Source organism: Phodopus roborovskii, unplaced genomic scaffold (genome assembly GCF_943737965.1).
Source record: "Phodopus roborovskii unplaced genomic scaffold, PHOROB, whole genome shotgun sequence".
Lineage (NCBI taxonomy): Eukaryota > Metazoa > Chordata > Mammalia > Rodentia > Cricetidae > Phodopus > Phodopus roborovskii.
This window is the reverse complement of record NW_026126433.1, coordinates 33,766,474-33,791,652: the sequence shown is the minus strand read 5'-3', so window position 1 is coordinate 33,791,652 and position 25,179 is coordinate 33,766,474. Positions and strand designations below refer to the sequence as shown.

The following is a 25,179-nucleotide window of genomic DNA, read 5'->3' as shown; positions in this document are numbered from 1 at the left end:
AAGGAATGTTAAGTAGAGACAGGGACTACAGTTAGCATTTTTAAGCTTTACTGTAGACAGGAGGAAGAGTGCAGAGCAGTGGCGGTGAAAGGTTAAGAGGGCATTTTCAAAGACAGGAGGTGCTGCGGCATCCTTGTTTGTTGATGATGGGATGACCGCCAAGAGAGGTAGCGATGGGTTAAATGCAGAGCAGATAAAGACAGGATGAGTAGACAAGGTAAGTGCCCGACTTAGGAAAGTGGGGGGATGATATACAATGTGCCTGTGCATGCCCTGGTTACAGGAGAAGGTTGTATTGTCTTTCCTTCTAACATGAACAGTGAGATATGGATACAGATGATGGAGGATCAAAGATTGATTAGTAGGTACATACCTTTAAAAATCACTTTTATTTATAGTGGCTTAAGGCCACCTCTCCTAATAGGTTTTAATGGTTGTGTAATAGTGACACTGTGTTTGCTCTTCTGTTCAGTGTGTGTTTCTGTTCACAGAGGGCAACTGTGTTTTATAGGTTCATCTATGCCTTAAGTGGGGCAATTCATCATAAAGAGACAATTTGTTTTGTGGTGGTACTGATTTATTACTTGAACACAAGTTCATTACCCAGGAAGACAGTTGCTGTGCCTTTTTCATCTTTGGAGCACAGCAGTATTTTAGCATTACCTAGCAAGCTTGTCATCTCTATAGACCTTACAGGGAGGCAGATGGGTCTGGAGACTCCTTTCATGGTGATTTATCTCACAAACAAATGGATTTCATTTCTGAATCGAGCATGGCTACACATCTTCCTGGAATATAAAATCAGCCCATGAAGAGCATTAGACCTCTGGCTGGCAAAGAGGGAGCCATTTTCTCTTGAGATAATTTGTAAATTGGGCAAGAATTGACCTTACTTAGCTAGGCAGGAGGCTAGTTTATAGAAGTATGCCTTTATATGTCTCCTTCCTTCCTTTCTTACTTCCTTCCTTTCTTCCTCCTTCCCTCCCTCCTTCTCCCTCCTTATCTTCCTCCCTATAAATATCAATTAATAACTGATATTAAATGAATAGGTATGCATGTATATATTGCTTTAGATATATATCTAACATATTTTCACTTTAAGAATTCACTTTTAAGCTTATTTCTAAAATGAATGAAACTTATAAAGTTAGACTTTTTTTTACACATGAATAAGATGCTAAAAATATTGGCTAAAATAAAAAGATTTGTGGTTTTATCAAGACTGTCCATATCACATCTGTTCAGGTATTCATCCTTTTATGTTGAACATTGACTAGACTTGTACAAGGAAAAATTATCAGGCGTTTTCTCTATAGACAGAAAAGGTCATAAAAGCTTAAGGCCTTACATTCTAATGTGAACTTTCACAGGAAGTAGATGGATTATATTATTTTTAGACGCCCAAGTCAGAATCATCTGACATTTTAATGTCAGATGCTACTACTTTATGTTGCAGGTACTTTATTTCATGTGTTTTACTCCATGTTATTTGGGTTTCATGCCTATACAGTTCAGATAAATTTGTTAATCTGTTGTTGTCAGTCAGTCCATTGGCAAAGAGCTAGATCATAAGTGCAACTGAGTGCAACAAAGAACTTCTTCCCAGTCTCTGAAAAAGCAACTTAAAGACTAGCGGGATGGCTCAATGGTTGTTCCTCAAATGCTAGACAAATGAGAGAATCAACTCTCAAAAGCTGTCTTCCAGCCTTCCTCTTGCATACTGTGACACGTACGTACACACACACACACACACACACACACACACACTCACACACACACACACTCACACACACACACACACACACACACAGAACAATGCTAACATGAAAATAAAGGAAGAGAAGCAAAAAAAGTAATTTGGATATTATTTAGAGCTGCCGGCTAGCCTTCATTGCTAACTTGGCACACTTGAGATGAGGTGGGTGTCTCAGCTGAGGAACTGCCTTCCTCAGACTGGCCTTCAGGCATGTCTGTGGGGCATTTTCTTGATTGCCAAGGAAGACCCAGCCCACTGAAGGAAGTGCGTACCTAGGCTGGTAGAGCAAGCCAGTAAGCATTCTTCTGTGGTTTGCATTTCTAGCTCCTGTCTTGAGTTCCTTGCTCTGACTTCTTCTCTTGTAAACTGAAATACTTTCCTCCCCCTAATTACTTTTGGTCAGTGTTTTATCATAACAACAGAAGGCAAGCTAAGACATATCATAGCAAAGTTTTGTTTTCATCAGAAAAATTTAATTAATGTAAATAAGATGACCATGGTCATAAAACATGAATATGTTTTGGAGTTTGAGAATGTGTGTGTGTGTGTGTGTGTGTGTATGTGTGTGTGTGTGTGAGAGAGAGAGAGAGAGAGAGAGAAAGAGAGAGAGAGAGAGAGGAGACACTGTAAATGTGCTGTTAAAATAAACCTTGTTATTGTTGGTGTAAGACCAGGAAGATGTGGGTCACTAACAGCACATTCACGGCTTTGCCACTGGGGGTCACTGTAGAGACGTGTGAGCGGCTTTGTGTAGTCTAGAAAATGTGGGAAAGAAACACTATCCACAGGAAAGACGGGAAGGGAGAAAGTTTAACACATATTCCTCCCTTTTGTGTTGATTTAACTGCAAATTAGTAACATGAATTATTTTCTCAGAACTTATAGTTACAGTAATGTGTAGATTTGTTGCTTTACTCTACAAACTGAAAGCAATTAATTAAGGTGATCTTAGTGTTACAGAATAATTGTGCTTTCAGGGCTTTCTTTTTTCAAAATCCAAATTAAAAAATACAACCAAACTGGACCTGGTTACACAGGCAACTAAGCCCAGCTGATTGGAGGCTCGGGCAGGAGGATCATAAGTTCAAGACCTGTCTGGGTGACAGAATGGACTGAAAGACAGCTGGAGCGGTTCAGGGAGACCCTATCTAAAAATGACAAAGGAAAGAAGCATGCACACACACACACACACACTCATACACTCACAGTCACACACACTCACATACACACAGTCATACACACACACTCACACACTCACAGTCACACACATCACATACACACAGTCACACACAGTCAAACACACACTCACACACTCACAGTCACACACACACACTCACAGTCACACACACACACTCACACAATCACACATACACACACATTCACACATACACAAACCCATACACACACACAGCAAAGACAGAGAGAGAGAGAGAGGCCGAGAGTAAGGCAGCTAATAGTTGCCTATACAATTACTACATCTTACCCTTAGATTCTGATAGGATCACATGTTTTTAACATTTCTATTAATACAGAAATTCTTTCAAGTGTTTCTATGAAAACATTCTGCCCTTACAACCAAAATAGATCCATGTAGTTGTTTCTTAGCAGCATACATAAAACATGACCCAAACCAACCAACCAAATGAAACACCACAACTCATTCACATATATATATTCTGAATTTTCCTGCATGGTTTTCCAGATCTCTTTCCTATCTTCCCTCCCTTTCCCCTCCCTCCCACCTGCTCATCTTGTTCACTCTTTTCTGCCTTTCCAAGGTTTTTTGAGTGCTCACTGTATGCTATGGATAGTAAAACTCTCCCCAACAACAGAGATGTGCTAAATAAGTGTGTGTGTGTGTGTGTGTGTGTGCAACTAGACTCCCAAACCCTTATTGTAGATATTTGGAAAGGCTATAAGCTTAGAACGGGGTTGAGGGTGGGTCCAGAGGATGGGAGAGGGAGAGAGAGTAGACATCTGAGGAGAACTATGTTGAACAGCCACTGTGGAAAGGTAAAACCATTTGCACTAAACTTCAACAGTTCTTTGAGACACTTAGGAGCAGAAGGATGGAGGGGGAAATATCTGGATAGCTTTGGGGGTAGGATTTTGCCAGATTTGTTAGAAGGATGATAATATGGACAAAAGAATTGAGGATATTCTAAAAGTGGTTTGAGATGTGGACTTTACGTCTTTGGAAGAAACAAGGAAATCAAAGCTGAAAAAAGATCAGTAAGTTTTAGGGAAATGAAGTATTTCAGGGCTGAGGTTCTGGGTGACAGTGGACGACAGCACAATGCATTTCTAACAGGAACTGAAGACTAGGAACTGTGGTTAGGTAGTAGAATGGTAGCACTTCTGATTTACAGGTAAGACAATTCTAGGTTATACCACGCGGTTGTGGAAGGGGGAAAACTGCCTGGAGGGCGTGCATGTGAAACATTGAGTGGGAGGCCCCAAAGAACAAGACAGCAGAGAACTGTGTACATCATCGTCTTTGTACATATCAGCCCTGCCTGGATAGTGGTGGAACTAAGTGGGGGAGGAGTATCAGGACGCTAAAACCTGCAGTAAATGTGCACTCAAGCATGCATTTGTGCGTGTGTGTGTGCGCGTGCTTGCGTGAATGTGTGTGTGTGTGTGTGTGTGTGTGTGTGTTTATGCGGACTATGGAGACAATTTGTAGATGGCAGCAAGGAGGAGAAATAGCAGGTGCCGTGACCAGAAGATGCTGAGCACCAAGCAGTATTTCTCTGTGCTTCAGGAAGAATTTTGCTTGAAGAAACAGTAAAGTTTTCAACATCAACTCTTTCCTCAGTCCAGGGTTTGGTGGCATCTGACAGACCACGCTCTCTCTCTCTTGCGGCCCAAGGAAAATAACTTGGGTTGAATGGAGGCAAGAAGGAAGTGATAGTGGATGTGCAGACCAGAAGGTAGTGTGTTGGGGTCATTTGGTGACAGTAAAGATGGTTCAGGAAGGATGGTGAAAGTGTTGGCAAGAAGGTAAGGCCAGGAAGCAGCATCGTGCTGGAAGGAAAGCACAAGCTGTTCTGCTAAAACAGCAGACACATTCCCAGGAAACTTGGCCTTAATAAGAATGTACATTAACGAAACCATAACAACACGAGAATTACATATGAAAGCAGAGCCAGTGGTTAATAGAACAAACTGAGGAGCCGCACTGCCAGACTTTGAATTTTGGCTCTCCCCTTTAATGGCTAAGTGAACTTGGGCATTAAAAGAAAAAAAAAAAAAAAAATGTCCCAGAGTCTCTGCCTTGCTCATTTTCCTTTATGACATACCTTAAGTAGAAATGTTGGTTCTTGCCTTCTTGAGAGAAATGTAGCTTTCAGCACCTGCCTACTTCTCATACAAACTTGGGGCATTAAGTGTAGTTTTAAGTCTCAAAGTCTTTTCAGGCAGGCTCTTTGTTACTTCACTATCTGCTTCTAGTTACTTCTGCACATAAACAACGGTGCCCAGAGATTTCTCCTAGGCTTAGCTCTTAAATCTGTTTTCTTTGTTCTTTTTGATGTGAATGTAATACTACCTCTACCACCCCAGTTCTCTCTCTTTTTCTCAACTCTTCGGGGTTAATTGAGGCTACTGCAGACCAGAGCCTCACATAGGGAAGTGTACATTGTAAGTGTGAAGTCTGATGTGTTTTGATAAGGGTGTGCCCATGTTCTGTCCACCACAATTGAACTTGAGAGCACTTCCATAATCCACAAATGCTCCCTTGTGCTAACATAAAGTCTCAACCAGCACACCCCACTGTTGGTCCCAGGAAACCACGGAAACTGCTTTCTGTCCATGTCTAGTAGATCTGTCTTTCTGGAGTTTCGTTGAAGTGGGGTGGTACATTTGCACTCCTTATATCTGGCTTTCTCCTGAGATCCTTTCACACTGCTGCAAGCTTCTGCTCTTCACGTTTCTGAGTTGCTGAGTTGTGTTTCCCTGTGTGTGCACTGTATTTTGTTGATGCGCTTGCCTGTGAATACGGCTTTAGGCTATTTCCAGTTTTGGATGCTCACAAATACAGCTGGCATGAATATCAATGTGCAGTGTTTCTATGTTAACACATTTTATCCACCCGGGAAAAGAACCACGAAAGGGATTCCTGCATGAACATACATTAACATCTGAAGAGTTCCATTAAATGGATACCCAGTTAGAGGTTGCACATTCCACAAGCTGGCTGACATTTGACCTTGCTAGTTTCAGTTGCTTTCATTTGAATGACCTTGTGGTGGTACTGCCTTGCCTTTCTCTGGTGTGCAAGGCTGAGAGTCGTTTTGTGTCAGTGTTAGTCATTTACATTTTAATGAATATCTATTTGAGCCTTTTGACTACTAGTTTCTTTCTTTTGCCTACTTATTTATTTCACTGTGCTGGAAATAAAAACACACATTTTCTAAGAAAGTTCTCCCTGAGCTACACTCCTAACTCCCTTGTCTATTTTTAAATTAAAGTGTTGTCTTCTTAGAATTAAGTTACAAGGTTTTCAAAATTCATTTTGGTGGAATTCTTTCATTGTACATTTTGAATGTGTTCTCTCACTCTGTAGCTTAATGTTTTATATTCTTGAACCTTAGCTCTGGAAGAACAAATTTTAATATTGATGTTCAATTTACCAGTTTTCCTTACACAGTGCATACTTTCTTGAATCTTCTCTTAAGTTTACAGAGATTTTTCTTCTTTGCTTTTCCTCTAAAACTTTTATAATTTTAGCTGGAATTTAGGCCTGTGATCCTGTGTGTCTGTGTGTGTGTGTGTGTGTGTGTGTGTGTGTGTGTGTGTGTGTGTAGAGTGAAAGATCAGAGACTCAGTTCTGGGACCATTCATATTAAACACATTATCTCCTATCCATTGAGTTACATGGATATCTTTGTCCAAAGCCAATTATATATGTATATGAATATTTGTGTCTTATACTTTTGAGATTTTATTGGTGGGTTATTACACCTTTATCTATAATTCCAAACTCAGTGCTTTATTCCATTTGTCTGTGTGTCTGTTCCTGTGCTTGTTTATCCTGTTGTGGTTACTAAAGCTTTATAGCAAGGCTTGAAACTGATTATATATATATATGTTTATAATGTGTTTTGCTTTCTTCTGAAATTTTAATTAGTTTTTAGTTTCTACAGAAAAGCTTACTGACTTTTTGTTTGGAATAACATTGAATCTATAGCTCCTACAATCCTATATGGTACCCTCTGTCAATATGAGGCTATTCAAGTTTAAATTAGTTTAAAGCAAATAAAATTTCAAAATTAGTTTCTCCATCGTGATGCTGTACTTTTGGCACCCAGTTTTACATGGCATTTGTCTTAGGAAGTTTCACACATGGGGAACATTTTTCATTATTATAATATGTTTTTTTGAATAGCACTATTGCATGCCAATAATGCGTAGGGCTCTGAGTTATTTTTGTAACTCGTTCTTATTTTTGTAATCTGTGATTTTGATATACTTGTTTAGCGCTCATAGATTATGTTGGTTCTTTGAAATATTCGACATATAGTATCATGCGGTGTGCAAAAATTTCCTTTCACCTGTGTCAATCAAACAGAAACAAACTTAACTTCACAACTGTATACATTCGATTTGTCCTTCTTGCTTTGGCTGAGGGCTCCAGTAAAAATTGAGTTAAAGGAGTAAGAATAGACAATGTTACCAATCTTTTCAAAGAATGAGCCTTTGATTTAATTGAGTATTTCTATTATTTATAGCAGATTCCATCCATTTCCACTACTAATACTTGTACTTCTTACTTTGGATTTAATTTGTTATCCTCTAATTTCTTTAGAAGCTTAGATTGTTGGTTTTAACTCTTTCTTGGCTGTAACAGCATTTGAAATCTCCTAGGGTTTAGTGTAGCTATATAGCAGATATTCTGACATGATGACCTTTTAGTTTGTCAGTTTAGGGTGCGGGTGATCCTTCACATGTGATAAAGCTGTGTGCTGATAAACCAGCACAAGTTGAACATGCCATAAAAATTTCAAAATGCTGCCAACATACTTAATATATGGGACAGTGCAGCTTAGCCTCAAAAGTATACTGCTGAGAACCAGTTGTTTACTTCTTGGCAGGCCAGTAGTTGTAGATTTCTGTCATTGCTAAGTATCATCAAACCATATATTGTACCACAGACATCTGGTGCAGAAAAGGATCAAAATGTAAAATTCAGAATATGGCTTCTACTCAATGTGCCTAGCTTTGTACCATCACAGAGTCCAGACATCTTTGGGATGGTGAGATGGTTCAGTGGGTAAAAAAATTTGCTGCCCATCCTGATGACTCTGGGAGCCACATGGAGAAAGGAGAGAAATGACTCCTGAAGGTTTTTCTGTGACACCACATATGTGCTGTGGATGCATGCACATGTCAAATACATACACATAAGTTTACATAATAAAAACACATTTTAAAAACATTCTAAATTGAACCATAGTAAGTTGAGGACTTTCTGTATTCTAAACTTTCTTTGTGACTTCTTTTATTTCAAGATCTATTCCCTAATTTCTAAGTATTTTGGAATTGATAGAAAGCTTTCTGATATGAGTTTATTTATGACTTATTTTTTTTCAAAGATCTAGTTTTTAAAATTATGTGTATGTATGTGCACATGTGTATGGTGCCCATGGAGGCCAGAAGAGGGCATTGGATCTCCTGGAGCTGGAGTTGTAGGGAGTTATCACCTGCCTGACATGGGTGCTGGAACCCAACTATGGGTCTCTCTGCTTGATCAGCACTTTTTAAGCACTGAGCTATCTCAAGCCCTAAACTTTATATATTTTGAATTTTACTTGAGTTCTGAATTTTATGCTCTTTAAAAGTGTACTTGACTGTGTATTAGAGTGTAGCTACAGTTGAATTTTTTTAATGCACATTCTTCGTTTCCAAAGTGTAGTAGTGCTTCCCGTGTTTGACCCATTGGCATCTTCCACAGGGTCTCTCTCTCTCTCTCTCTCTCTCTCTCTCTCTCTCTCTCTCTCATTATTTTTCATCATTCTCTCTCCTTCTCTGTTTGCTGGTAGGATCTTTAAAGACTCTCATTTCTATGAAAGCTCTGGGAGTTATTTGACCTAGAGTATCCTAGACAGTTTCTTTTGCCTGCCAGCCAAATGGGGTTTTACCTAATGCGTACTGCTATTTACAGAGACTTGAAGAACCCCTGTGAAAATTTCTGGAGATTTTTTTCTTCTTGGCTCCTGTTTATCTGGTGCATTATTCTACAAAGTCTAATGAATGTCTCAGCGTCCTCAAATGCAAGCCTATGTCTCTGGAATTAAGCATGACTAATGATGTTTCTTTTAATGGTACTCTCTTTCTCATACTCTGGAAAGAGCCATCAAGCAGAAAATGGCTGTGAAGTTTATTTTGTTTTTCTCCTCTTACTATCACAGTCCTGTGAAATATGTTGTTCAGTGTCTAAAGCAGTTTTCATATTAACGCATATCTAGTTTCTCAGAGTTTAGGAAAGAGAAATGTGTCTAAGCCTGGGGAGATCTCAGTGAATAAAGTGCTTGCCATGAATGGTATGGAATGGGACCAGAGATGAGACCCTCTGATACCCACATAAATGTTGGGTGGGTGTGATAGCCTGTCCATAATCACAACAAAGGGCAGGGTAGATTGTGGTGGGACAGGAGATACTTCGAGAAGGCTGGCTAGCTAGAGAGTAGCTGAATCAGCTAATTCTGGGTTCAAGTGAGAGAGGCAGCTTCAATATAAGGTGATGGAGGAAGACACATGACCTCAACCTGTGATCTCTACATGCATGTGAATACATTTGCATCACATGCTCCGTAGATCTTACATTACCATTTTTTTTCTCTCTCTCTTTTTGCACATTCACCAAAGAAAGATATGTCTGAATTCCATTATTCTTGTATGATTTGAGGGAGAAATTATTGACAGTTTGCTTAATGGAAAATTCTTAGTTGACCTTCTTTTATTGTTTGACTCATGAAAACACTTGAATTAAAACAACAACAACAACAAAAGACACAAACTTATAGATTACTTTAACTCTCTTATTTCTATTTACAAATGATAAATTTCTTATGTAAACTACTATGTTTTTGAAATGTTTTGTTTTTAAGTGACAAGGACAATCAAGACAAATGAACACACTTGATCTTTCCTGTAGGTAGATCTTTCCTATAGGTACTGGTTTACTGTAGGTACCAGGCCTACAATAATTATAGAACACAGATCAGCTTCTAACTAACCTGCAGTATCTTTCTCTGCTACCTTTCAATGTCGGTGTTCATTATGGCAACTCTTTCCTTCAAATATCTACGATGCCTGTCAATGTACAACAGTTAGTAGACTCAGGCAGAAGTGCTATCATCCTAGATGTGGTTTTCTTCATGGTGTCATTCAGAGATCCAGGCTCCTCCCATCTTTCCCTATTATGATTCTATTCAGTAAGACAAAGGCAAAAGGGCATTCAGTAACATATATGGGAAATTATATAGACCAACTCTAAAAGTGGCCTATGCCAGTTTTGTTTATATTCCTTTAGCTCGATCTTAGTCATAGGAACAACATAAGGCACTTTTCTACTTATTTGTAAATGAGACTTGGAAATCTAATTTAGTCCTGTGCCAGTGGAAAAGAAGGAAGTGTGTTCAGCTGACACTCAGCAGGAGGTTTAGGAACATGTGGGCCATTTTTCTTTTTCATGCCTCAGTCAGTCTGTTTTGGAATATAACATTCCTGAAAGAAAAACTTGTACACAGATTTTCTTGTTTTTGAACTAATTCTGTCTGTTCTCTGCTTTTTCTCTTTTCCCTTCCTCTGTTCTTATATATTTTTCCTCCTTTCACAGACATTACAATTTCCAAGCACTCGGTTTGTCTCTGGACTATCTTAGCGAACCAGAACAAGATGGAGTCTGTACTGCCATAGTGGATTTTTAATATTTTATACCATGGAATAATATCACCTGATGACTTTGAAAATGAAAACTGTTTTCAGCAGAATTATAAGTAACAAAAAATAAAACTCATGGAAAAATTATGTATATATGAAAAAGGATTAAACTCTTCTAAGTCATCACTGGTTGATTTTAGAAATAAAAAAATCCATAACCATTGCCAAATAGAAAGAACTACATTTATTTCATTTCCGACCCCACCTAACACAAAACATCAATTAACTGAAGTATATCTAATTTAATAAGTATGTTTTTAATCTTGTGGTGTGTATTTTTTTCATCACTTCTGTAATGACTAGTTTTACTGTTATTGTGTCACTATGCACTATGTTCCAGATTGCTTTCCTAGCAACCGATAATGATGTTCGTGGCTTTGTTTGGTTTTACTTCTTAATTAGATGAAAAGAATCACACAACTTACAGCCTAATAGCACACATAAATGGAAGAAATGGCAGAATCCTTATAATAAGTCAATGAGTATTGACAGTTAAACCTAGGTAGCATGGGAGAATGTTATCACAGAACTTCTGTAAAACCTGTCTTTCAACTTCTATATGATCCTGTTTAGAATAGATAACTTTGCATTTTCATTAATTTATTTGGCCTATAAACTAAATTCCCACTGTGTTTCCACCTCTGTAACTTAACTTACACACATTACATATAGTTCATATATGGCATAATTAATATAAGCAGACTCTTGGTGTTGTAGAACTGTGATTTCAGTGTAATTGAGAATTTCGAAGGCAGAGAGAATGAGCCCTGTGGGTGTCTGACTAAGGACTGTGGGTAGGTCTGATAGGAATGTTGAAGGATGTATAGAGTTGATCAAGGAAGTCAAGAAGAAGTAAAGGGGAAGTGAGGGTCATTGTGAAAACAGGAAGAAAAGACTAGTGGTCTTGTGGGGAACAGAAAGTCATTGGGTGTTGTGGAATATTTCTTTTCTCTGTGAAGATGTATCACTGTGACTTGTTTAATGAAAGCTGAATGTCCAATATCTAGGCAGGAGGTATATTACAATTGGGTTTTACTGGAGATCAGATTCAGCAAATTGTAGACTTTGGTAAGGAATGGGGCAGGCATGAGTACAAATTTTTGAGTGTGGTGGGGTTTTTCTTTGTTTTCTTTCTCCTGCCAAAGTGGCCATATCAGTTTCATTCCTACCAGCAATGTGTGAGATTTTGTGACCTCTAGTTTCTCACAAAACATTGGTATTGTCACTTTTGTGGTTTTGGCCATTTTGATACGTGAATACTGTTACTTCATTGGTGTTTTAATGGCTGCTCCTTAATGACATGTGATGCTGGTATTGTCTGAATAGGAAATTCTCCCATAGGTTCATGTGTTGAAGGATTTGGAGGAGGGGATGGTGACACTTCAGGGTATGGGTCCTGGCTGGAGACAGGTCATTGGGAGCATGTACTATACTTTACACCTTGCCTTGGCTCTTTCCCACGCTCCTCACACTTCCTGTCTACCACAGTATAGCCAGTTCTCCTCTATCACACCCTCATTGTCATGATGGTCTGTCTCCCATGAGGACCAAAGCCATGGAGTCTGCTAAAACTAGGTGCCAAATAAATCCCCCCAGTATTTGCACCAGCCTGGGGAAATTTAGCAGTGCAGATGTTGAGCATCTTTTAAATGTCTACCCACCATCTGCTTGTTTCCTCTTGAGGCACCTGTTCTGGTATTTTACTAAAGATTTCCTTCCTATTGTCCTTGTTTTTCAATTATAAGGTCTTTGTTTCTCCCAGAGTGGTTCTTTTTATTTTATGAGTTCTCTGTGTATTTTGAGAATCATTCCTTTGCTAAACACGTGTGTGTGTGTGTGTGTGTGTGTGTGTGTGTGTGTGTGTGTGTGTGTAGTTTTGAAAATATTTCCTTATTATCTGCACTTGTCTTATCACTCTCTTGACATTGGTCTTTGCTGGGCAGAACTTTTATATGTCTGAAATGAACAAAGTTACTCCAACTCTTTTGATGAATGCTAGCATGAGATATGTTTTTCTATTCATTTTTAAAAATCTATTTATGTTCTTCTGCTCCAGGTGGGCTCTTCTGTAGATAACATATAATTGTCTCATTTTATGTGTTGGGCATTGAATCTGCACATTGCACACATTGGCAAATATTTTACCAATGAGTTCCATCTCTTGCCTTTGGTCTTCTTTTGAGACATGATCTCATTGTGTAGCTCAGACTACCTTGACCTTCCTATGTAGTGTAGGCTTGTCTGGAACTCATAATCCTCCTGCCTAGTCTCCCAAGTGGTGGGATTACAGGCGTGCAGCACCATACCTAGCCTATCTTTTGGCCCACTGTGATAACTTCTATGTTTTAATTGGTGTAATTAGTCTATTGATATTTTGAATGTGATTACTGATATCATTGGATTAATGACTACATTTAAATTAATGTCTCTTTTGTATTGTCCTTGTCATTTTGCTTTTCCTATTTTGTCTTTTCTTTTTTCTGCCCTTTTTGTTTTTTTAACTGAACATTTTATAAGATTCAGTTTTCTTTGCTTTCTTAGCATCCCTATTATATTTTACTTTTTGAGTAGTTGCTCTAGAGTTAGCAATATACACAACTAATTCAAGTCTACCTTTATATAACACTGTATCTTGTTAGGAGTAACATGGATACCTTTCTATAACAGTGATTTGTTTTTGTTTTTTCAAGACAGGGTTTCTCTGTGTAGCCCTGGCAGTCCTGCAATTCACTCTGTAGACCAACCTAGCCTCAAACTCACAGAGATCCACCTGCCTCTGCCTCCCAAGTGCTGGGATTAAAGTTGTGTGCCGTCACTGCCTAGCTGTAGTGCTTTTAACCTTTAGCATACCTTCTGGATTATGTTTTCAGCACTTGCCCCTTTCTGACCATTTGTTCTCACAGGGTGTGTGTACCATTCATTGCAGCCCTGTTACTCTAGATTCCAGAGTCACAATCTTCTCTCTTTTTGCGATTAGTTGGCATTCCTATAAGACCTCTTCAGAAAGTCTGTCTTTGGAGAGTTGCAAGAAGTTTTGCTAATAACTACTCCTGGACAGCAGGGTGCTGTGGTGTGTGGCTGCCCAATTGGCAGTTCCTACTGTTGAAGAAATGAACACCCAGATCAGAGAAGGGGCGAGAGGTCTGTTCCTAGGTTAGTGCACTTGACTTCCCATCTCTACTCACGCATTGGAATTTTGAAGTGTCTGTGTCTTCTCAAGGTTATTCCCAGGACTCACTGATTCTCAGTGCCATGCCTGTTCTTTATTGGAGAAAAGCACAGCACAAAGACAAAAGTAAAAATTTTATCATCTCTGAACTTAATCTTTTCTCAAGAGGGTCAGGGATATCTTAGCCTGTAAGGTGCCCTTCCTTCATCACTAAAGATACCACTTTTAAATCTGGAAATCGCTCTGATCTCCAGAATTCTGACTTACAGCTAACCCCTAGTTCTATAGACAAGTGAGACTGGATGTTTTGACTAAGCTATCAAATAACATAGCTAATTATGAGAGAATCTAAGAATTGAGGTGCAGAAAAATTAGTGTGTTTAAAAATTCAATGAGGTTGTTGGATTTAGCACCACCAAACTCTAGCTCCATGTGTTGAGGCTGTGACCCCTTGGGCAAGTGTATTTTTACTCTCACTTTTTCCCAACCTGTATAATTGAGAAAATAATAGTACCCATTCCATATGGTTTTCGTTTTGAGTTCTTAATGAGACTGACACAGGATCAGGGATCAACAATGTGTTCTGTTTTACGTAGGTCTTTGAATTCCCAGGGGTGTGCCTGGAAAGCCTCTGAAATCTTGTCTGACAATGGCTTTTTGAGGTCCATCAATGCAGGTCTTGATTCTACCAGCAGGATTTCATTCATTGATTATTTTAAGCCGCCTATTAGGTCTCTTCTTCATTTCTTATACACCACCTTGTTAAGTAAAGACTTGGCTGATGCCTTTTCAGAAAAAAAAGGGAGTAGGAGAGTTTTTATTTTGTTTTATTTATTTATTTATTTATTTATTTATTTATTTATTTATTTTGAGACAAGCTTTCTCTGTATTGCTTTGGAGCCTGTCCTGAAACTAACTCTGTAGACTGGGCTAGACTACAGAGATCTGCCTGCCTCTGCCTCCCGAGTGCTGGGATTAAAGGTGTGTGCCACCTGGTGAAAGAGATGCTTTTTAACCAGCTTTTAAAAATTAAAATTATGCTTATATATGTATACATATATATTCCTTAAAATCATATGCTCATACACATTTAAGATCTCTATAAATACATACATAATGACTGTAAGATATATATATATATGTATATATACACACATATATATGTATCAGTTGGTTTGTGTGAATGTGAATGTGTGTGTGTGAATGTGAGTGTGTGTGTGTGAATGCGAGTGTGTGTGAATGTGAGTGTGTGTGTGTGAATGGGAGTGTGTGTGAATGTGAGTGTGTGTGTGAGTGTGTGTGAATGTATGTGTGTGAATGTGAGTGTTGTGAGTGTGTGTGTGAATGTGAGTGAGTGTGTATGTGAATGTGAGTGTGTATGTGAATGTGAGTGAGTGTGTGTGTGAATGTGTGTGTGTGTGTGTGTGTGTGTGTGAGAGAGAGAGAGAGAGAGAGAGAGAGAGAGTGAGAGAGAGAGAGAGAGAAAGTTGGTAACGGTGAAAGACACTGCCTACCCTTTTGATGAAATCTTTTGACTCAATCCCTCCTGGTCCATGGTTCCATTTCCTGAGGTCCCCACTTTCAACCCTTGTAGCTGTTGTGTTTGGTATTTGCCTCTCTGTTTCTATATAATATGATCATACTGCTACTTCTTGATATTTACATTTTTTGAATTTTTATTTGACTTTGTAATGTGGAGGAAGAAAACTTAGAAGTCCTTACATCACTCTCCCATACCTAGTGTGCTTACACACATGTGCATTTGACTCTAAACACAGCTGGAGAGGAGAAGAGAGGGATAAATTACACTAAGGATGTTTGAAAAGTCATAGGGAGTTATTTTTTATTTACTTTTGGGGGGACAATGCTCCTCCCCAAAACTATAGGTTATACAACAAAACCTCAGTGACAGGCTTGAGAAACCTTTGAGTTTTTGGTCTGGGGAATCCTAGAGACCTCTCTGAACCCACCCTCCCCCCCCCCCCCGAACAATATAGGCTATTGCCATTGGCCTTGGTGCCTTCCAGAAAAAAGGGGCAAGGCTACTGCTGAAGACACTCCACAGATCCTGGTTCTCATTTCTTTAAATTGTCTCCTGTTTTGTAGAGTACATACTTTACTAGATACCAAAACCAAAAGGCATTTAAATGTTCTGTGATTTAGCAAGTCTGTATAGTCAGTTGTTTTTGTTTGTTTGTTTGTTTTGTTTTGTTTTTCTACTGTCACACTTATTGGTAAATTAGAATTCTAGGTTAAATGGACTTTTTGCTTCAGAATTTTGAAGCAATTTCTCTATTGCTTTTGGGTTTCCAGTGAGCTTCTGGGAATGCTGAGATGGCTATGTCTCCCAACCATCTTTACGTGGCTCCTTTTTAAAACTCATCTGGCAGAATTTTTGGAACATTCTGTTTCTAGTGGTTTGAAATCTTACACTGACATGACAAATTGCATATGTTTTCACTTGGTGCTGGCACTTGCTGAGTTCATTCAACTTACAAATTTGTATCTTTCACTTTGGGAATGGATTTTTTGAATAGGATCTTCTTAAGGCCTGAATATTTCTGTATTAAACATTGTATCTTCATAGTCATTTGTCTGCTTCTTAGAGGCACTCTGTTTTCCAGAGTGATTCATCAACTTCATCTTTTGACCTTACTACTTACATTTTCACCTCTGCTCTGCTTTTTCTGAGTGTCTCTGTGGTGTTTGATTCTTCATGAATCCAAAGACTTCTTTTTCTTCAGGGCTATCAATAAAAATAGTGAAATTTTCTGTCTTTTTCGTTACCTTCGCTGTATGTAACTCATACAGTTACAATGCTATATAACAATATTTCCATTCATGGTGGGCTGCATATACATGAAGGCGGACTCATGAGGCCATTATGGAACTTAAAAATTCCTAGAGCCCAGTGATGTCATAGCATTCACAACACCATGGTGAAACCCTTTCCTCATGTTTGTGGTGATGCTGTTATGAACCTGCCCACTCTTCTGCCATTGCTACGAAGGTGTCACATACTCGCTTATGTATGTACATGAAACTTCGTAATGGTAATAGAAGACCATGTTACTGATTTATTTATTAACAGCTATTCTCTTTATATTCATACAAAGTGCCATGGGGCTGGGTTACAGTTCAGTTAGTAAAGTGCTTGCCTTGCCTCATAGTTCCTGAGTTTGAGCTCCAGAACTGCCATGCAAAATGTTGGGCATGGTGTAGCATGCTTGTGATCCCAGTGCTGAGAAAGGAGAGATAGATGGGCCTTGGGACTTGCTGACTATCTTAGCCTACTTAAGTTAGTTCTATGCCACCAAGAGAGCATATTGGTAAAGAAGAAAGGGGAGGATCAATGGTGCTGGAGGAGCAGCACATGGGGCTCTTTTGGATGTCTGTATGCATGCACACACATGAACATGCGCCCCCCTCCGCACATGTGTATACACACACATCCAACCATTCTGTCTTAGGCTGGCTGCAGTCTCACACATCTCATGTTGACTGCATCTCTTGCTTACATCAGGAGCCCCTATTGAGACACCGCCCTGAGCCACTAACTTTATATAAACATACTCTGTGATGATTGCATCGCACAGTGATGAATTCTACACGCAACACAGTTCTCAGAGTATGTCCCTGTGGTTAAGTGACATACTGTATTTAGAAGTATTTCTGTGATATAGCTGCTTTCCTCTCTTGATTAGAGAATTATCTCATGTTACTGGGTGACAGTAAACAAGAAGCAAAGGAAGCTAGAGAGAAACAGAAGGGCCTGGAATATGAGCCTTACATTTAGTGTTGAGATACTCATGCCCCATGAATTGTTTAGGTTCTTGCTTTCTTTTGCAAACTGTGTGGTGACAATTGTGTTTGTTTATGATACAGGTCTGAGGACCATTGGTGTTATCACAAAGCTGGATCTGATGGATGAAGGAACGGATGCCCGGGATGTGCTAGAGAACAAGTTGTTGCCTCTTCGCAGGGGTAATGGACTGTGGTTTCTGCAGGCCTGCTTTTTATAATATGGCAGAGAAATGATCGGTGAACCACAGGGAGGCTAAGCTTTCCTGCTTCCTCTATTAGCAGGCAGTGATTTACTATTAGCTGTACTTCATAGGGAATGGCACAATGTTCCCAAGTGTTGTATTAAAGAACATTTCAAAAGGAGAACTAGTTCTTAAAATAACAGGAATAGGAAATTAGGGAAAGGAAGGAGTTTTAAGGAAGGTAATACATATTCATCATAGGCTACATAAATATACACCATTCTGTTTTAAGTCAGATATTTACTTGCCTACTATATGATACAAATGTTGAGATATAGTTCCTTAAAGTGTATAGAGCTTTAAAAGGGGAGGGATATTCTGTTGATTTCAGCAACTTATCAATAACCAAATCACTGGCAGCTATTGAATAGCGAGTTCTTGGATGGAATATTGTAATGAGAATCAATCTTTAGCCTTAAACTTAATCTTGCATGTTAGAGAGCCTTGATGTTTCTCTAGAACAAATGACAGGAAGTGTGCCAAATCCCATAGGTTTGTGTTTCGTTTCAGGCTACGTGGGTGTGGTCAACAGAAGCCAGAAGGACATAGATGGAAAGAAGGACATTAAGGCGGCCATGTTGGCAGAAAGGAAATTTTTTCTTTCTCACCCTGCTTATAGACATATTGCTGATCGTATGGGGACACCCCACCTCCAAAAGGTTCTGAATCAGGTAAAATTATCCTTTCAAACAGTAAATATGATTATGAAATGTATACTTTACTAGAATTAACATTTCTTATTATAAAATTATTTCTCAAATATGACACTCTGCTTTTAATAATTTTAAAAGTCAGTATTTAAACCCACACAGTTACCTTTTTCACTGATTGAATTCACCTCAATATTGTTGAGAGTATTCAAAGCAAAAGCATACTGATTTAGGAACAGTGAGCAAGAGTTTGAGAACAGGAGACACATGTGTGAGCATGCACTCACAACACACAGTATCTTAAGTCAAACTTGTATAGCTCTGACAAGGTAGTCTCTTTCAAATGCCAAGCTGTGATGGTTAGGTTAGATTTTTTTCCATTAACTTTGTTAAGGTTTTGTTAAATCTTTATTGGTTTCTTAATTTAAAATATTGAAACAGTAAATCTTGATGAAATAATCATTAATTTCCAATAATCTAAAACACCTTTTCCAGATAACATACACACTCAAAATAAATAGAGTTGGAATTGGCATTCAGCCTACCATCTCTCATGAATCACATACACTTTTCCCATAAGTCCTCAGTAGACTTGTCTACATATTTTCTTTCCATATGGGAGTTGAATATCATGGTTATCATGGGTGGTCATACAGGCTTCCTTCTTGAGTTTCCATTGCATTGACTTAGCATTGTGAGTAGCTTCTGTCACAAATATTATAATGATTTCTATATGAACTCTTCTCTATGTACATAATCTGTCAATGAATCAGGTAGTCACAAATGTACTGATGTTGGCCCTTTGAAGGAATCAGTGAAGGTTGCCATGGTAACAGTAGCGGATACTGTATCTGAAGCACTTGGGTAAAACAACTGAGGAAGTTTTAGAAAAAAAAGATCAGTAGTATACTTTTATGTGATGTAAAAAACTATCATAATTTCTTCTTTTTAATTAAGGACAAATGAGCATTTAGAAGCCACGAGGCAGCATTTGGGCTATATCACTTAAGACACCAAAACATTTTAAAGGGCAGTACAAGTCATTCATGCAAGAATCACAATTTAGCCAGTGCTAGTAACACATTCTAGGTTACTGTTTTCATACCTATATTGGTCCAAGAAAATTATTAAAAGATTGAAAAGTTTCCTAGGGGAAATTCACTAATATAATTGAACATATAAGTTAGAAATAAAGTAGGTTTTGAATAACAGAAAACCAGAAGGGCATGAATAGCCATTTAGGTTACAGGTGATCACCAAATTAGGACATAATTAGATTCATGTTGGATGGAATCTGACTGGATTTTGAACTGAAGATCTTTACTTTCATATATAATTGCTGTCTGTTGCTTAAAATGTATTCACTCTGTACTAGAAAGTGTTTTGATGTATACCTATGGTATTTTTGAGGGATTGAGAAGGCCAGTGTAGCTGGAAGGCATGAAAAATGGTGTTGGGTAGTGAGAGATAAAGCTGGAAAGACAGACAGTGGCTAGGGCCTCTAATATTCTTAAGTGTAATAAAGGAATTTTGCTATTGCTATTATCCCAAGGAGAAGGATTTATTCAATAGATCCCTGATAAAGGTAATAAAAGGGTTATCTTGGTGAGTTTAAAAGATCATGTAAGCCACAGGCAAGAAGATTAATTGTAGATCAGTTAGGATTAAAATTGGGGGGATCGGTTAAGGGAAAAGTGAAAAATATGGTAGTTTGGTCTTTGCTAGGGTTAGTAGAGTTAAAAAATGTTGAGGAGAATTGAAAATTCAGTGACATAATGAGTTTGTGATGGGTTATGGAGAACTCTGATGAGGTCAACTCCCAAGTTCCCAGACAGGATATTGGAGACCTGTAAGAGATGATGAGTGTGTTAGTTGGCTTTCATTGATATAATAAAATAACCTCTTACAAGAAAAAGAGATTTATTTTGGCTCATGGTTTCAGAAATTCCAGTCCATGGTCACTTGATTCTATTGTGTTGGACCCGTGGCAACACAGGCTGCTCACCATCTGGTTGCTAGGAAGGAAAGAAGGGACTGAAGTTTCAATGTCCTTCAAGGGCATGCTTCCAAAAATCCACCTTCTTCCCACTACCTCTGTGTCCTCAGTGTTCCAACAGTTGCAGATGCTAGAATCAAGCTTTTTACACGTGGGCTTTTGAGGACACCACAGATCCAAACTGTAGCTACCAGGTAGTTCTTTTGGGTGTGCTGAGGCTTGGTGTCATTTATAGATCCAGGATATAACTAAACACAGATCTCTACAACATGGATAGGAAGTCCTGTTTGGAGACGTGTTGGCAGAAACAGTTGTTTGGATATTTACCAAATCCATAGATAGAATGAAATGCTTTAAGATAGAGAATTCACTGAGCTGAGACGAGGCAGAGGGCATGTTGTCTGTCTGGTGAGAAGAGTCATTACAGGAGTTGGGGAAGGCACCTTGAAAATGATTAGGAAAAATTAGAACAGCTGGGGTTATAGAAGTCAAAGAGAAACATGTTTTAGAATGCCAAAAGGGGATACAATGTTCCTTTACTATTGATATATCTGCAAAGCATAAACAAGCAAGTATTCTTATTTTCTCACAGCCCACATGGTAGCAGGTGATCGATGTTTTTCCTTGTTGCTATTATTCTTAAGTTTAGGCCTTATCTTTTGTAACATTGTTACTGAGAATGCAGTTCTCTTCATTCTGTTGTTTCCCTTTTCATAGCCACAACAGAAGTTCCTATCCAGGAACCAAGACAATTCATACTTGTTAGTAGTGAATGATGGAGCCATGAACCACTGACAATTAAATGACCATGGGTTAATTGGATACTTATGCTCATTCAAATAACCCGAGATAAACAAAAAGACCAGTTAAAATAATTCACCCAGTCTTGATATATGTATTCTTGGTAGTATTCATTTCTTTTTCCTTTTCCCTTGTTTTCAAGTTTTCCATGTTTCTCTGAAGTTTATATTACCTCTTTATTTTTATTACCAGTGTGTTACTTCAGTGGGTCAAGAATCTTTGTTTCTTTTAATTCAGGTTTTTAAAGCCTCGTTATAGAAAGAACACATGACAGAAAACAGGACGCTTGTGTTTCTTGCTCACATTTGCCTTTAATTAAACATATGTCATTAGATAGATTCTTTTGGAAGCATTTGTCCTACTGAATTTGAGGTGCAGAATGATGGGAGTGTCGTTGCCAATCAAATGATTGGGTAGGGATGTCAGGGGCTGAGAGCTATCCCTTGCTTATTTATGGAACTTTTAAAACCAACTCCTTGAAGGCATAAATTAGAACTCTATGACACTGAGAGATGGGCTTGAGGCCCAAAGTGAAGAAAAAGTTAACAGCTGGCAGCTACTTGTAGCAGCCTTGACCACCTGTGTGCCACCAAGATACTCCTCCATTTGATAATGAAAAAAAAAAAAAAGAAAAAAAAAAACAAAAAAAAAACAACAAAACAAACAAACAAACAAACAAAAAAAAAAAAAAAAAAACAGGTAGTGCCCGAGACTCTCAGATTCCAACATTTCTAATACTTTTTCTTTCTTTCCTTCTTTCTCTCTCTCATTAATTCATACATTCATTCATGAATTCTTTTTTGGTCTTTTGAGACAGAGTTTCTCTGTGTAGCCCGGGATGTCCTACAACTAGCTTTGCAGAGCAGGCTGGACTTGAACTCCCAGAGATCCACCTGCCTCTGCCTCCTAAATGCTAGAATTAAAGGTGTTAAATGTTCCTTTCTATGAATAGCAATCTAAGTTACCCCAATGCTAATATGATGCAGGTCAACCCCACCAGTAACTTCAGGTACATTTTAGCAGGTTTGGTAGGACAAAAAAAAGATAACCCAAGTGAGTAACTAGTTTAAGGACTTTTGAGCATCCCTAAAAGGCAGCGGAGAAGAGTGGGCACTACTTCTTCCTCTCTACCAACACAGTCTGTTTCAAGTGTGCATGAGTTTTAAGGGGGTGATGATGAGGGCAACTGTGGAGCTGAAGTTTATTTCATGAGCTGAACTTCACTCTTATACACATGTCTGGTTTTGCTGTGTTTTATTTAGCAACTTACCAACCACATTCGAGACACCCTACCCAACTTCAGGAACAAACTACAGGGACAGTTGCTCTCCATAGAGCATGAAGTAGAAGCCTATAAAAACTTCAAACCGGAAGACCCCACGAGGAAGACTAAAGCTCTGCTGCAGTGAGTCTCTCTCTGTGCTCATTTGAAACTGTTTGATTTGCCTTCATCTGTTTGTCAAGTTTTCTAGAAGCAGTGAGCAACATAGATGAGATTCTGTGTATTATGCAGTGACCCCTGAATCATTATGTTTTTTTCAAGGAATACTTGTCAATTTTACTGTCATTATAAATTTAACCAGTTTTCCATTTCCATGGATTCAATCAGAGGTAAAATCAGCAGTGTTAACTCTGCAGGGATTTTCCTCCCATCTTCTCCCTAGGTTGATAAGGTAGGATGGTAGAGTTGCTAGAGAGCACTCGCTCCTTTCATCTCTCCTTTGACCCCTCTTGACCTCGCTTGTCTCTTCATCCTTGGGCTTCAAGTCCTGCTAGGTCTGTCTTAACTGGAAGACTGCTACATAGTATTCCTATACACCTGAGCTGACTAACAACAATGATAACTGATGCCTCTTATAGCACTATTATTTATTTATTCATTTATTTATTTATATTTGTGTGTGCTGTATATGTATGTGTGTGTGACCATGCACATGTGAGGGTATGTGAGTGTAGGTCAGAGGTCAATATCAGATTTCTTCTTTGATTGCCCCCCCCCACATTATTTTTTGAGACAGGATCTCTCACAGAACCCAGAGCTCCTCAATTTAGCTAGACTAGCTTGGTAGTAAGCCCAAGAGACCCTCCTATTCCCCTACCTCCAATGGCAGATTACAAGTGCATGTTAATGTGACTGACTTCTTATGTGGGTGCTAGGGGTCTGAACTCAGGTCCTGTGTAGCAAACATTGTACCAACTAAACCATTTCCCTGGCCTATTTTGTGGCACCTTTATTCCTTGCACCTCAAAGCAAAAGTAATTCCTTTGTTTTTCATTTAACCAGTCTTTAGTATGTAAGATTCCTTTCTTCCTGCATGTTCACGGTGTGTGGGAGTGGTCACTGTACACTTCACAGTCAGCAGTGAGGAGAGACAAGAATGAAACTCGATTCAACACTACTTAGTCAGCTGGTGCTGGGCCAAACTGCTGGAGTATGATACCAGGTGGTTTACTTTAGCCATGTTTAAGCACAGCGCAATTTTGGGAAAAAAGGTTTCCTGATGACAGTTAGCTCAGTCCCAAGTGTACAACAAAGCTTAAGACAAGTTTACATCGAAACTCTGCAAAGTACATATGGCATCTTCCATTAAGATTGGTTCCAAAGACTCAGGGACAATGCTTAAGATAAGGGTCTACAGAAAAAATGCCTGTGGGAGTCAGGGTTGGCCTGGACCTAAGATAACATAGAAGTTACTTAGGCTGCTGTAAAGCACAAGTGACATCTCTCATAAGGATGGGTTTTATGGACTGAGAAACAGTGCTCAAGATTTAGAGGAGGAAAAGTCTGGGATAAACAAGCATAGAATTCTGGGGGATTCCTATAAAGTCTGGCCCTACAGATAGCAAAAGATTACCAGGTCATAAACTACAATCTTTCCCAGCATTCTGGGTGGAAGGCACGCAAACATCTCCTTCCTTTGAAGAGACAAGCCTGTGTGTGCCTATCTGTGTACCCTCTTACCCTCTACATTTCACAATAGTTTCTTTCCTCCTTATATTTGACTGATTTCTTCCCTACCTTCCCTACTTGGTAGGTGAGATTTGGCTTTGGTTCTAGCATTTTTTTTTTTTAAAACCATGGTTGACTAGGTTTATCCTGGTGATAATCTTCTTCAGGGGTGAGTGTCCAAATGGACAGCAGTGACATTAGAGGTTTCCTGCTGTATTTATTCAGTGTAGGTGACATATTTCTTCCTGTAAACCTGGCTACTTTGCCAATCTGCTTACTGCCCATTCAGATGGGTATAGAGCTAGCATTGCACTACTGTCTCATCTCTTTGGAAAGAGGGGGAGACATAATCTATCTTCAAATGTGAGAGGGTGCTTTGAAATGCCTTCTGTGATCTTTGCTTTGGTCAGAAGTAAGATATTGTTTGTGATGTCAAGCAAGATATCACAAAGGTGTATTGAACCCATTTTGGTATTTGTAGCTCCAGTGATGGTCACAAAAGGAGATTTCATTTTGTTTTGTATTTAAATGAAAAGGTTTCTAAATATTCAAATGGTTTTAGTGGTGTCTTAATTGTATCATGCTATGTTTCACTTAAAAATAATATCATACCAAAGGGAAAAAAAATAAAGAGTAGAACTCTCTTCCCAAGTCTGTTTCTTGTTGACTTTGGTTAAACTCATAAAAATTCTTCATGTTACATAGGAAAGAAATACATTTATATTGAGGTCATAATCATTATCTCAACATCCATCTGAAGCTAGGATGCAAAGACTGGTCCTTGTCTCTGTTACTTCATGGGTCTTGACTGTAGAATAATTCACCATTAGACTGTTGACTAGACTATTGATTCGTCTTCTTGTGC

At 38.7% G+C, this 25,179-nt stretch overlaps 1 protein-coding gene across 5 annotated transcripts in view; it reads left to right on the top strand.

Moving 5' to 3' along the window:
* Dnm3 (dynamin 3) overlaps nucleotides 1-25,179 on the top strand; it is a 480,062-nt gene that overhangs the window by 158,291 nt on the left and 296,592 nt on the right. For all 5 annotated transcript variants that reach the window (XM_051186097.1, XM_051186093.1, XM_051186095.1 and 2 more), the window contains exons 5-7: nucleotides 17,757-17,855; nucleotides 18,428-18,588; nucleotides 22,627-22,769. In XM_051186097.1, coding sequence (XP_051042054.1) covers nucleotides 17,757-17,855; nucleotides 18,428-18,588; nucleotides 22,627-22,769 — 403 coding nt within the window. The remainder of the gene's footprint in view (nucleotides 1-17,756; nucleotides 17,856-18,427; nucleotides 18,589-22,626; nucleotides 22,770-25,179) is intronic.